This window comes from Armigeres subalbatus, chromosome 2 (assembly GCF_024139115.2).
Source record: "Armigeres subalbatus isolate Guangzhou_Male chromosome 2, GZ_Asu_2, whole genome shotgun sequence".
NCBI classification, from domain to species: domain Eukaryota; kingdom Metazoa; phylum Arthropoda; class Insecta; order Diptera; family Culicidae; genus Armigeres; species Armigeres subalbatus.
The window spans coordinates 395,443,107-395,458,324 of NC_085140.1; the positions used below are offsets into that span (position 1 = coordinate 395,443,107).

General features: G+C 36.0%; 1 protein-coding gene across 2 annotated transcripts in view; it reads left to right on the plus strand.

Moving 5' to 3' along the window:
- The first annotated feature begins 14,586 nt into the window (after nt 1-14,586).
- The window catches only part of LOC134217452 (lipase member I-like), a 31,892-nt gene continuing 31,260 nt past the window's right edge, over nt 14,587-15,218 (plus strand). The window contains exons 1-2 of one of the 2 annotated variants that reach the window (XM_062696219.1): nt 14,630-14,699; nt 15,015-15,160. In XM_062696219.1, coding sequence (XP_062552203.1) covers nt 15,037-15,160 — 124 coding nt within the window. In that variant the 5' untranslated portion in view covers nt 14,630-14,699; nt 15,015-15,036. Of the gene's footprint in view, nt 15,161-15,218 lie in introns of both variants that reach the window. The other variant, XM_062696218.1, reaches the window with a different exon arrangement.

Sequence of the window (15,218 nt, forward strand, 5' to 3'; positions counted from 1 at the left end):
TCTATTCCACCTAACAGCAATCAACACTACCTAACAGCAACAAAACATCCTTGACCGGGCCGAAATCTGACTCATCATCTGCGGGTTGGTAATTCTACTCCTTTCCTCACAAGGCTCCAGGATCTCCAGTTTCCTCTCCGCTTATTATAATGGACCAAAATGAAAACTCCCCAATAAAAAATAGGAAATGTCCAATAAAGACATTAGAGTAGAAGCAATGAATAAATATAAAAATTTCCCTTACCAGGTAAAATTTTCATAAACTTGTTTTTCAAATACCAAACCGATATTTGCAAACATTTCAAATGTGAAATTTGCAATTAATAAAACTGATTTTTCTATAAGAAAATCCAAATTTCCCATTGAAAAAATAAAAATTCCATAAATAAATCTAAATTGGCAAATAGATTGCAAAAAAATCTGCAAAAATAATATTTTCTTCACAAAAAATCAATTTTTTCCACAAAACATTAGAAAAAGCAACAAAAATATATAAATAGCCAGAAAAAAAAGAAGAAAACAACGTTAGGTATGATCTCAGCTCCTCCTTTAAATTTTTTGAATTTACTCAATTATATTACAGTCGCCTCTCCACATCTCGATATTGAAGGGACCATCGAGATAGAGATTGAAGAATAGAAGGAAAATTGAAATGGGTACTAGATTCGAAAAAGCTTGTTGCTATGAAAACGACATCAAAACAAATGTCATTTATTATTTTTGATGTGTTTGTTATTATCCAAAGATGGTCTAGTAGCCTAAAAATTTGAACATATCGACATAAGGAGAATGAATCCTAAACTAAATAGATCAGTGCACATCGGGATAGAAAGATATCGAGACAGGGAGCTCCGAAAAATAATTGTTAGAATGGGGTTTACTGAGAGCGCATCAGTTATATCGGGGTTTCGCACCATATGACACAGAAAATCTCATTAGGCAACTGAAATTGATGCAATATAGACTAATTCTGCTTTCATTATGTTTATCAATAATTTAGAATATTTTATTTCAATATTTGATTTGGAGTTTTTGGTTTCATATACAACAAACTTTATTTTATTTTGTTGAGACTGAACGAAATTTATTATTTCATGCGAATGTTTGCATGAAGCTAGATTTAGAGCACTCTGCAGGCATCAAGATCAAGTGGCTTAGAAAAGGTTTTAAATGAGATCAATTTTCTTTTATGATAGTGTACAAATGGATTTCAAAAGGTTTTTGGTGCCATATTCAAAATCAGGTTTTGTCACATTTCGGTCTTAAAATACGTTTTGCATTTACCCTTCAAAACCATTTCAAGAGTGGGCCAACTAGGCAGATACTACTCTTCAAGAGGTTTTGGTGTAAGCGATGAAGGAGCAAATGCCTTGACTAGGATTTTAATGTTGTAGGATATAAATACTCTTGTAGTAAATCATTAAACTCAAAATGTTATTTGGGAGGTTATCGAGACGTAAAAAGCCAAAATGTGTGTGTAGAACATCGAGATGTAGAGAGTTGTCTGTATTTGGTTTTGTGAATTTTTGCTTTTCTCGTTACTAAGCATACGTAAATGCTATAGGATCACTTCAAACTCCAACTTTTGATAAAAGGCTCGGAGACCCATAGTGTTGCATACCAATCGACTCAGCTCGAAAAACTGAGGTGATCTCTGTATGTGTGTATGTATTAGAGTGGGGCATCATGGTCAATTTTCTTAATCAATGGGTTTCGAAACAATTCGGGGTCTCAAACAGCTGTGCAGAGTCTTCTTCTTTTTGTTGGTATTACATTCCAGTACTGGGATATGGCACACACAGTTTTTCGCATCATTTTTTTTTGACTTATTCCCCTTAAAGTGAGATGGAAATTCTCTTTCTTCCAATTATGAAGATACATCATTGAAGTCTTCGAGAAACTTAAAGAAAAAGTTTCTACGAAAAATTTTGCTAGATAAACTTTATTTCTATCTGCTATAGGAGTCGAGATATGGGTTGTTATTTATGAACGACCACCAAAAATCAGGTCTTTCACGATACTTTCGTCAATATATTTTTTAGATTTTTCAAATGTTCTACAAAGGTGTCCGTCGCGATGAAAAACATGAACCTTTTCAGGTTACATGAACCAGTTTCTTCTTATTTTCAATATTGACGAAGTTATTGATGATTTTCGGTTCAAAAATGAGTATTTTGACATTAACTGCCTACATTTAGGGGCAAAATGGGACAGAATTTTATTTAGGTAATGGAAAGTATAACTCATGCACTAATGGTTGCATTGCAACATATATGTGATATAGCTTGACATAAGTGCCGTATGAACATCTTTTTATTCTCTTCTTTTTATATATAAAAATGAATTGGTCTGTATTGTGCATAACTAAAAAACGGCTGGATAGATTTTCTTCATTCTTTCAGCAAATTTGTTTATCAACATGTCCGACGGATTTACAGAATATTTTCTCATATAAAAATTTCGACTAAAATTGGAAAAAATATGAAAAATTGTATGGAAATTTTAGAAAGGTAGATCACAACACGCATTCTCGCCTACTGTGCAGGACAACGTCTGCAGGGTCATCTTTAGTCGTTACACACAAAATTTTCTAAATGATTATTGATGGATATTTTACAGAACTGACATGAATTTCAAATTCCACTGGAAGAAAAAACGCGTAATTTAAAAATATCATAAAAATATATAAAGCGACCCCAATGTATTTAAGACAATTGTATTATTTTAGAAATCACCATACAGCCAGGAATGTTAATGAGAGGAACTGCAGTATCGGGTAAATCAGTATTCTTTATTGAATGGAAACTATGGTTAGTGACGCTTCAAACATCATAAGTTTAAATATAAGTTTATGTAAACAATTCGTAGGTACTTCTTTTACCTATTTTCTTTTCGAAATATCCAGGAATAATAAAAAGCCGGTTTGCTACCTCTAAAACATGTTACCGTTTAGGTTCTTCACCCTATGGAGAAGGCTCTAGCCGGTAGAGAATTGAGTACAGCAGGCGAGTGCTCCATATACAGTGAAGCAGCAGAGTTGCACTATACTGCTGATCATGTCAAATCGATTCTGTTAACCTATAATATTGGCTTCTAATAGGAATCAAGTTGAAATTAAACATTTGTAGACTAAATAGTATTACTAAATTATTACTAAAAGAAAAATCAGAATGCTAATTATAAATAACGCACAAAATTAATGAAAAGCTGTAATAAAATTATATATCTAGAGTTAAGAATAAACGTTCAACTCAAACACAAAATTATTGTATAGACACCCACCCGACATACATTAAGCTACACTATACCGGTGTCAAATAAGGGAAGAAAACGGAAAATTTTTGGATTGATAAGTAGGTTGGAAGGGAAAGTTGGGATACGAGGAATAAGAGAGGTCTGCTACTAGTTCGAAACCATTTTAAAGATCTTTTCCAAACGAACCGCCAATCGATTCAGATCAGTGCAAGTGAAATAAGTTAAAGGTCGAAGCTTGATTGTAATAGGCCATTGTGTTTGGAAAATACCATACCTAAGAGGTATCCAACAGCAGAATCAGGTATGAACTAATACTGGATGACTTGGTAGCAAAGGCCTAAAATCCTGCCCTTTTCCTGATTCCACGTGCAGGACCCATTGGGATCTTTGTCTAGATCCCCTGCATTTTCGACCATTTCATGAGAAATTGTCGTCAACCGAATCGAGCATACGCTGTTCCCCTCGGTCCAAGTTAATCAAGAGGAGATTCGGGCCACTATAAAGTCCACCGCTGGGAGAATCCAGAGTGCCCCCTCCAGATCTACTACCAGAGAGAGTCGTCGTGCCCATCATCCCGCGCACGGACACCCGTTGCTCTCGAGTCCGACAGGATTGCTACCTAAAGCAATAGATGCGGTAGAAGCACCAACACCTACTACAACATCGAAGCTAGCCACCGTTTCGACCTGTCCATCTCCCGCAAACCGCTGCTGATTCCCCCTTGACCCCACACGCCGGCCGGCATACACTCACCACAAACACACTCTTTGTAAGTAAGTCATACGAGTAAATAGACCAGTGTTTTGCCTCTTCCTGTTTTGCTCTTCCTGATCAGCCCATGTCCATGCCGACCCTGAGAGGGATTAGTTCTAGCTTAATTAACTTTTCAAAAGGACCTAAGTGACATGTTTTTCATGAATTAATTTGAATAGCGCAATCAACAGAAAAACATGAAAGCTTTTGATTGCAGTACTCAAATTAATTCATGAAAAAAATGTTACTTAGGTCCTTTTGAAAAGTTAAGCGAGAGTTGTAGACTCGAGCCCAGATACAGAGAGTCAAGGCTAACAAACATTACAATATTGCAAAACAGGTTAACAGAAAAGTGTTCCAAATTTTTTAGTTTATTTCTTTTCATTTGGGTCATTCCGCGCCAAGTGACCGAGCACGCGCAATTAACCTATTTAAAAATAATGAAAAATACCTAGCATATATTAATTTTGGTCAATTATTTTGAATAACCATATGACCATGGTGATTGACCCACCCCTTCGACCAAACACCTCTCCCTGTTTTTGGAGATTTTAAAAAACATGCTATTTTCATATATCGATATCTTAGCCCCCGATAAAGCTACAAGAAACTTTAATACCAGTTTTCCGCTTGAAATTTGATGAAGTTTTTAGAAAAAATACTTTAAATACTGAGCAGTGTTGCCAACTATATTATTTTTCTCACAAAATAATAAAAAAGCATTTTTCTCAAAATACGTATATTTTTTTCTTCGATTTCTCAACGGATTCGAGCTCAACAGACTTTTTCCAGTCGGAAACACTTATCGATACAAAGTAAAATGCGCCGTTGCTGAGATATGGCACCTTTAGTAAATCTTATTTGGGTCATTCCGCGCCAAGTGACCGAGAAAAAGTGAAAACATCCAGGTGAATACTATGAATTCCAACCAAACCAGATGCATCTACTTACTTTGGGCCTACATTTCGAAAAAGCATTTGATCCGACCGTTTGAGCCGCCCCTCCGACCAAACACTCCTCCCTGTTTTTGAAGATTTTTAAAAACATGCCATTTTCAATAATCGATATCTCCGCCCCCAATAAAGCTACAAAAAACATCAGTACCAGTTTTCCGCTTGAAATTTTGTGAAGATTTTACAAACAATATTTCAGATACAAAGCAGTGTTGCCAACTACATTATTTTTCTAAAAAAAAATAGCATTTTTATCAAAATACGTATAATTTTTTTTAAATTTCTCAGCGGATTTGAGTTTATCAGGCAATTTCCTGTCAAAAACACTTATCGACCCCCAAGGTAGTCGCGGGATAATCATTGATATGCCGCGAAAGACAACTCTTGATTCATACTTGAGTCCCTTTTTTGTCCTAAAAATGTATACCAACTTTTAGATTTGAATCTTATAAGTAATGATTAGATTTGAAATACTAATAAACGAATGACTAAAGAACAACAAATTTTTAGAAGTAAATAGCCTTCTTTAGGTATCCAAAACATGTGAAAATATGAATGCTGAAGTGAGCTGGTCGTCAAAATCCATGTCCAATCCAAAAACAATATAAATTCAATTGAAAAATCTATTCGAAATTCAATCCGTATCTAAACCAAATTCAAACTAAAGCAAATCAAAATCCAGTCAAATCATATACAAATCCAATTCAAATCAGATCCAAATTCAATCTTAATCTAATCCAATCTAAATCCAATCAAAATCTGATCCAATTCAGACCCAAATCTAATCCAATCCAAAGCTGATCCAAACCCTATCCAAATTCAATCCAATACAAAACTAATCCTAATCGTTTGAAATGCAATCCAAATCAAAATCCAATTCAATCCAAATCCAATCAATGAAGGAATATAAAGTAATTTATTATGATTTGCTCAATATAACTCACTTTTTATTAAATTTCTAAAAATCAATTCATTTTGCACCTTGTCGGTCGCAAACAATATTGGATTCTGCTAGACTCACCTAGCATATCCAAAAGGTTTGGGAACATCTGTACTTAGGAATTAAAGAAGATGGGGTTCGAAAGTGTATCGTGGTTTATGGGCCACCCCTTATTGATTATAAATTTATGTTCTGACATAATTATCAAAATTTTATTATCTTCAGACGAATTTCAGTGTTCAGAACGCTTAGTAAGGAACATGAAAAAATGCGTTGACACAAAAGGTATTTTGTGCTGCCCCAATCTTAAGAGGGGTAATCCCCTCCAACAAGAAATCATACAAAAAGTTCAGGAAAAAAAGAGTATAAAAGCGTGCGTGAAGGAGGAAAACGGGTGCAGAAGCAGAAGCGTTTGGTTCTAGCGAATCTGACTGAAATATTTTCCCCTTTTTAAGGATTTTTTTTTTACAAAATTGGATTTATCAAATTTGACGAACATCGGCCGCCCGAATGCGTTTTAGCAGGAGCAGCAGGCACTCATACAGTATGTGTATGTGTAATCCACGAGTACTTCAAACTGATGTTTACAGGAGCAAAACTTGATCTCTCTTGAAACTTGAAGTTAATGGAATCAAAGCATTTCCCTCGTTTAAAGATCTATTGAAACTGAACCTTTGTAGCCCACCAGCAGAGCTAATTGAGCAAAATGTAGTCATGTAACTACTGTCCTACACCCAACCGGCGGTTGTTAGATTTTCTAACAATTCTGTGTAATAATCTACCAAAACCTGTATAAAATCTGGGCATATGCGAAATTGTTAGATTCGTATACAAGTATTGTATAAGAATCTAACAATTTTGTAAACTTTTCTAACAATATTTGCTTGTGCGCTAACATTTATTGTATAAGAATCTAACAATTTCGCACATGCCCATATTTTATACAGGTTTTGGCAGATTCTTATTCAGAATTGTTAGAAAATCTAACAACCGCCGGTTGGGTGTAATGTTGGTTTGTCATTACAGCACCCAAATGAGTGCTTTAATGAAATTTATGCAACCCATTTGAGTTGCATAATGGTCATTAAATCACCCATTTCGTTGGTATGGAAAAGTAGGCCGTTTTATCAATCAAAGACGAACTGTAAACCAGGTATTATGAACAGGAATTGCAAAAATAACTTTAAACCATTAAAACATATTCAGTGGAAATCTGGCATCACTGGCCTCAAAAGCATTATGTGCTGCAAAAATATGTTTTTTTTTTGTAAATTATTCGAATAAAACTAAAAAACTACATTATTATAGTTGTTTACCTCTAAAGAACGAATTGAACGATATGCTGAATGAAAACCTTCGATTATGCCTAACTAAAACCGTCATAACTCAGCAACTGCTCATTTTACTTTGTAACGATAAGTGTTCCTGACAGGAAATTGCCTGATAAACTCAAATCCGCTGAGAAATCAAAAAAAAAAAATTATACGTATTTTGAGAAAAATGCTATTTTTTATTTTTTTTATAAAAATAATGTAGTTGGCAACACTGCTTTGCATCTGAAATATTTTTTGTAAAATCTTCACAAAATTTCAAGCGGAAAACTGGTACTAACGTTTTTTGTAGCTTTATCAGGGGCGGAGATATCGATTATTGAAAATGGCATGTTTTCGAAAATCTTCAAAAACAGGGAGGAGTGTTTGGCCGGAGGGGCGGCTCAAACGGTCGGATCAAATGCTTTTTCGAAATGTAGGCCCAAACTAAGTAGATACACCTAATTTGGTTGGAATTCATAGTATTCACCTGCAAGTTTTCACTTTTTCTCGGTCACTTGGCGCGGAATGACCCATAGAATTTTCTGGAAATACCAATATCCCGATATATTGGTATTTTTCTGTAAAATATCCGTCGATTCGATAATTATTATTTTCAAAATTTGGACATTAAGACAAGACATAGGTCTGGCGTAAGTGTTTGTATCATGAACAAGATGACCCGGCAGACGTTGTCTTGCACGCTTGCACAGTAGGTGAGGATGCGTGTTGTGTTATGCCCAGGGAATCAATATTCGAGCAACGCCTAACAATATACTCTTTGTCATCAACAGAGTTTGTTACTGACAAACGCACCTAGCGACAAACCTCTATCAGAACCCGAACATAATATGACAAGAATCATTTGCCTTACATGCTCTGATATCCCCGAAAATACGCTGCTAATTTAGTAATCATTGTTCGATTCTCGAATATTTCCATAAAAGCAGAAACTATGATAACATAAAACCTAAATTTTCACTAGAAATAATGCAAAATAACGGGATGAAAAGTTAGCAGCAAGATTGTCTTCTTTTTTGTTGCTGACAAAATTTTACGGATCTTTGTCATTATTATCTCCGACAAAAACAAAGCTTTGTCGTTGGTTCTCTTTTGTCGCTTGTTTCGCAGGCACATTCCAAAAAATTGATTCCCTGTTTATGCCTATACAAAATACCCATACAAATTCTAATTTGAATTATTGATATGTTTCCAGTTTAAGTCGTGACTTTTATATAAGAAAATATTATGTAAACCCATCGGAAATTGTGATGAAGAAATTTGAACCTAGCCGTTTCTTAGTTATGCGGAATACAGACCAATTCATTTTTATATATAACAAGAAGAAGAAGAAGAAGAAGAAAACATATCCATACGGTACTTACGGCAAGCTAAGTCACATATCAAGCTCTATCTGGTAAAAGGGCGAATGTCGCAAGAGAGAATTCTCTTCGTCGACTTCCTCTCTTTTAAATAAAAGTGACAAGCAGAGGATTTCTTTGCAGTTTATCACCTCAGAATGCAAGTTCGCATCGTTTTCTATCGTCCTGAGGTGATAAACCACAAAGAAATCCACTGCATGTCACTTTTATTAAAAAGAGAGGAAGTCGGCGAAGAGAATCCTCTCTTGCGACATTCGCCCTTATTCCAGATAGAGCTTGATATATGTTGCAATGCAACCGTTAGTGCTTGAGTTATACTTTCAATTTCCTAATTAAAATTCTGCCCCATTTTGCACCTACATGTATGCAGTTAATGTCAAAATGCTCATTTTTGAACAAAAAATCGTCAATAACTTCGTCAATATTCAAAATAAGAAGAAAAAACTGTCTTCGTAAGGTTCATGTTTATTATCGCGACGGAGATCTTTGTAGAACATTTGAAAAATCTTAAAAATATATTGACGAAAGTATCGTAAAAAACTTGTTTTTGATGGTCGTTCATAAAAAACTACCCATATCTCGACTACTACAGCAGATAGAAATAAAGTTTATATAGCAAAATTCTTTGTAGAAACTTTTTCTACAACTTTCTCGAAGACAACAATGATGTATCTTCATAATTGGAGGAAAGATAATTTCCATCTCACTTTTAGGGGGATTAGTAAAAAAAAATCCGTAATATGGAGCTTAGCATACTGAAACTTGTCTCCGAAGTCACCGAACCTCTAAAATCAATTTTTCATGGCCAAAACATTTTCGATCACGAATTCCTGGGTTAGAAAACTCTTTGCGTTGGGTCGCTGCAGGTAATGTTCTATTAACGCTTCCATACCACCGGCGACAGAATCGCTGTCGCCAAGCAATAGAATCGCGTCGCATGTGTTTGGGGGAACCTTTACTTCTGGAGGATAGGCTGTAATTAATGCACATATTCACACAGGAACTCACACCATTTGAGACTTACTTGATGCTCATTCTAACACTCCACTACCATGGCTCGAGGAGTCAATAGCGGTAACTGACTTTGCCAATAGATACTACGCTAAGACACTCCTAACCCAGCATGTGTAGTCTATGCACAAACTTCAGCCATGCCATGGGGTGACCATAGCGGTTACACGCTACGACACTCGTTCCTCCTTCCTCCTTCCAGATCACTCGCTCTCTGCTGAAGCAGCACACGCACTACCCTACCGAAGTAGGTACAATCCGCATGCCAATTGGCTCTGGGCTCCTGTGCGCTTTGAGTGGCACACGGTCGCTTTGATAGGGCCTGCTTGCGGACACAAGCAGGAGCCCACTACCAAACCCCACCACGTCCAAGGCAAGCCCCTTAGCTCGCAGAGACCGTGGGGAGGGATCGTAACGCCCTTGGACATAGTCCCTGCTGCCCCAATGTGTGTATGTGTGTGTATGTCTTTGCGAAAAACACGTGCAAAAAAACTCACTCATTTTTAAGGCACTTATCCTTAACCGATTTGCTTTGCTAGTTGCATTCAAAAATTGGCCAGATCGGACTATGGGCTCAGAAGTTATAGCCAAATACATTTTTATACCAGAAATGGACGCGTAAAATTTTCTCACTACTTCTTTTGCCATTTATCCTTAAGAACATAGTCGGAAGAGTACCACGATGGTAGTCAAAATGGCACAAAACCCTCAACGATTGATAATTGATAATGATAATTAAACTTCTCACAAGGCATCAGTGAAACGTGCAATTCCACAAAGTTGCCTGAAGTTGTCAGTGATATCTTTCGCACCTGAATCAACAATGTTGCATTTTGAGTAGGTAGTTACGCGAAAACTACGGCAAGGTTGAAATCGAATTGTTGGAACGATTGGTTAAGGGAACATCCATCAATACTTTACTTTCAATACTTTCAAAGTTTTGTTTTGGGTAAATACTCAATCCACCTTCACCCTAACCGATTTGCGAAATTGTTTGCTAATGAAAGATGAAACGGACTATGGGCTCAAAAGCTATTGCCAAAATACTATTTTTATAACACACGAAAAAGGCTCCATCACTGCTAGGTGAATAAATCTGTTTTTATTCTAGTTTATTTATTTGGTTTATTTATTGGATCTTTCTTGATTTTTTTTTATAGAAATTTTCCAATTTTCTATAGAAATTTTATCTCGTTGCCATGCCGCGCGCGTGTATTTACATGTTTGAGCGCGAGCCAAACCATACATCACAGGCACCTTTGATTGCATGCGTATGTTTTTCACTTTGAGAAGATGGAGGAAGCTAAGCGCATCGGACTAGTCATCAACACGTCGAAGACGAAGTACATGATAGGAAGGAGTTCAAGAGAAGACAATGTGAGCCACTAGAGTGATTCAAATTTTGACTTTTTCGCTCCCCTGTGCCTAAACGATTGTTTTTGCTATTTTAATAGTCCTCCCAAATTTTTAGCTGATTTGAATGTAATTAGGTTGTGCACGTGCCGTTTGAAGGTTATATGAAAATTACTATGAGAATTGCCACTTATGTAAAGGATCGTTTCGTGAAGGAACCCAGAATCTATTTAAATATATTATTAAATTGAATTTCCCACAATTCAGTATCTTCCTAATAACTTTTGTTGCCAGCATCAAATCGTTTAGCAACAACGACGATATTTTCCCTTGTTAAATTTCCCATGTTGCTAACGTATTCATACATTTTTACAGCTTAATGAGCAATGATGGGGAACGGTTTTTCACAAAAGTTACTGTTTTCATAGTAATTTTCATACAAGCTTCAAACTGCTTGTGCTCAGTCAAATTACATCCAAATTAGCTAAAAATTTAGGACGATTATTAAAATAGCAAATGTCATCGTTTAAGCATAGGGGAGCACAAAAGTCAAAATTTTAATCACTCTAGTGAGCCACCCACCTCGAGTTTGCATCGGTAGTGACGAAATCGAGGTGGTAGAAGAATTTGTGTACTTGGGCTCACTGGTGACTGCCGAAAATGATACCAGCAGAGAAATTCGGAGACGCATAGTGGCTGCAAATCGTACGTACTTTGGACTCCGCAAGACGCTCCGATCGAATAGAGTTCGCCGCCGTACCAAACTGACAATCTACAAAACGCTCATTAAACCGGTAGTCCTCTACGGACACGAGACCTGGACGATGCTCGTGGAGGACCAACGCGCATTGGGAGTTTTCGAAAGGAAAGTAAGGAAACTGCAATTGCAGTTTCAATATTTTGGTCGGTTATGTCTAAAATTTTACCATGCAATATATTGTTCGACGAAAAAAGTATATTGAAAAATCTCAAATTTTGTTTTGTTACGATACTATAATCTATCAACCCGTATAATCTTTTGCGAAAACTTCGATCACAAATTGCTATGATTTCATCTACAGTATATTATATAACTACTTTATTGTATCAAATGGTAGTGTTACAATAAAACTTATTGTTTTTCTATCATATTTTTATTCGGGTATATTCCAGAGAGATATGTAATACCAATAAGAAGGAGAAGAATTCTCCTTTATTCTGCAAATAAAATAATTTTCCATATTTTCATCAACAGATTGCGACAGAATGCATGATAAAATCGAGGTTTTCCAGCGAAACTTATTCTGCTCATTCGTGTAACGCTGCATGGACATCCCGAAATGAAATGTAAAGTATGCGGCTGAGATTGCGACATCCGTTGTAATCTGAGATGGATTAACGCAGGATGATGCCATTTTTAAATTTGTATGCATTGTGAGATTCCGAAAAGAATCTGTATCCGTTTCACTTAACATAATTTAATTAGTTTTCAAAAGAGGTAAGTTCTGGTCTTTCTTAATTAACACCTTTATTTGTATCTGTTCAGATGTAAGCTCTTCGAATGTAAGGTCGAAAGGGGGATATCCTTCTGTAGCAGAATAATATTGAGTAGCGAAAACAAAAAGCTTCTTAGGAATTGACTACAACTACAACTATTTTACGGCATTTTTGGTTTTTGGTTTTAGTTACGGTATTCGGAGGTTTTTGAAAGAATGATCGTTCGAAATTTTATTGATCGGATTTGTATACATAAGCTCATTTTTTTGTAGTTCTAAAATGCTTCATTCTTTTTTGAAGCGGGTCGGAGCTGACTACTAGCTACTAGGTAGAACAGGATTTTTTATCTTCAAACAAGTATGTTTCAGAGCTTGGTTTATAGCGAATGTCAATGATACTTAATTGTGCAAATGACCATACATGCGCGCATTCGGGTGTTGTAAGTGTTTGATGCACGGTCAGTCTTTAGCTGATATTGATGATGGGTGTTTGATTACAAAATGAACATTTCATTGAAACTTTGAAACCTTTTGACCGATTTCGCCCAAATTTAAGAGACATGTTCTCTGTACTAAGTGGACGATTATAGGGAATAGGGTTGTTACAAAAAGGGAAGAAGTATTTTTTAAGAAACTAGTAGTTTAGTTCAAGCGATCGCATGGGTCAATTTGAAGCAATATAGAAAATGCAGAAGAAAAATTTAAAAAGGAAAAGAAAAAAATAGAATGGATAGAAACATAAATTAGAAGGAATAAGGGAGATCGAGGAATGAAGGAAAACGCATTGAAGTAGAATGACCATTCTTCAGACAGAAAGAAAAAAGAAGTTAGAAGGGAGGTAGAAAATATAAATAAAGAAGAAATGAAAGAGGGATGAAGAGGGAGCCTAAGTAATATTCAACCCGAGATTTGCGGTTTTTCAACTTATTATGTAGTGTTAAGCCAAACGGCATTTGGTCAAATGGACACATAAACAAATCGGTGCAGCCGCCATATTGAGAAACCGATCACAGTGTACACATCGAGGTTCATCTATGTTCATCTCATAAGAATTTTTCATTCACGCTGGATATCTCAGCAAAGCACTAGCTCAAGGAACATTTTATTTTCGTTCTTTCTTCATTTCAGTCTTCATCTTACACTTCCTATACTAATCCTATCAAAATCTTCGAATTACTTTTAAGTAGTTTCATTCATTCATTAGTTTTTCATTTTTGTGATTTTTTTTTCAGCAATTAGCGAGCACGCATGACTGTAAAACAAATCGATGAAATTGCTGCTTTATCTTTTTCTTTCCAATTGAAATGATTATTATAGTTATAGTGAGAATAATTTCCCCACATATCAATTAATTGCATATTATTAAGCTTCTCAGCCGTACGAAAATCATGTTTTTGTTAAACATCTTGGCTGTGCATATGCACAGCAAATGTTCTGGAATGTTGTGCTGTGCATGTGCACAGGCAAGATGTTCCCCACATATGTTTTAATAGTAAATGTGGAAGGAATTATAGCTGATAATATTGCGATAATGTAGCAAAAAATGCTTTGGTTTTAGAGCTTTGCGGCAATATGTTGATATAGTTTGTGTACGTTACTTGCAAAAAATGTGAAAATTCACAGAAAATTAGTAATTTTTCAAACTTTCATATGATTTGTATGGAACGAAAAACTATTATAAAACTTAACACCTATATTTCTCAAAACTTGCGTTCGACCCCCTCTTCAATATGTACATATAATTGTTGATCAATTTTTATTTTGTTTTCATATTGTACACTATCCGCCACTTTGCTCTCTTAGAATAACCAGCATTCTCTCGATTTATTCGAATGTACATATATATAAAAACAAAATTTGTTGCCTCAAGCTTTACCCGCACCATGAGCTTCAACATAAACCGGCTAATTGATTATCTTAGTATCCGCTTCTAAAACTGAGTATGTGATGTGCCTTTGTAGCTTTTTTCGCTGCTGGTCGTGGCTGAGTATGCTCACCGCGGTTCTCGTTCTACTAACTAAAAGCTCGTCGAGCTTATAAGAATTTTTCACTCACGCTGGATATCTCAGCAACGCTAGATGCACATTTGATTTTCTTTCGGTTTATTTTCTTTCGATCACTACTGAGAACCCCTACCGGAGACCGAAGTCCGGAGGTGATCTGAACCATAGACAAGCGTGTCGATATTTCAGTTTGAAAACGCGCGCCAAACAGTCAGAATGTGTTTTCGGGAGTTCGAATGAGTTTGAATTGAATGATCATATCCAGTGTGTATCGATAAAAATTCAAATGAAAGAATGCCTCTGATAGTGGAGAATGACGAAATTAAAGCAAATTAAAACAGATAGCCAAACGGAAGTTTGTGAAAGTGCATGCATTGAAAGACTCGAATACAATGAATAATCGATATGTGTGAAGTGAAATTGAGTGACAATGAGCAAAGTTCCGTTAAAATTGATTTTGTTTGCAACCTCATTGATATTCATCGCAATACACGCACGGGAGTTTACCATCGGCCCCTGTCAGCTTCAGTATTATGAACCATGCAATACCAATGCTATAGTTTTCTATCTCTTCACAAGTGACAGCCCAAATGATGCCCCAATGCTGCTGGATAATATTGATCCCAAAGTTCCCGATAACGTTGATCTCACCTATCAAAATAAATTGATAGTGCACGGCTATAACGGACATATCGATTATAACGCTACGAAAATAATTCGCAATGGTTCGTGTCCCCTGCGGAAAACTTCTGCTGAATTCAAATCACCCAAGCGTTTTGTCCT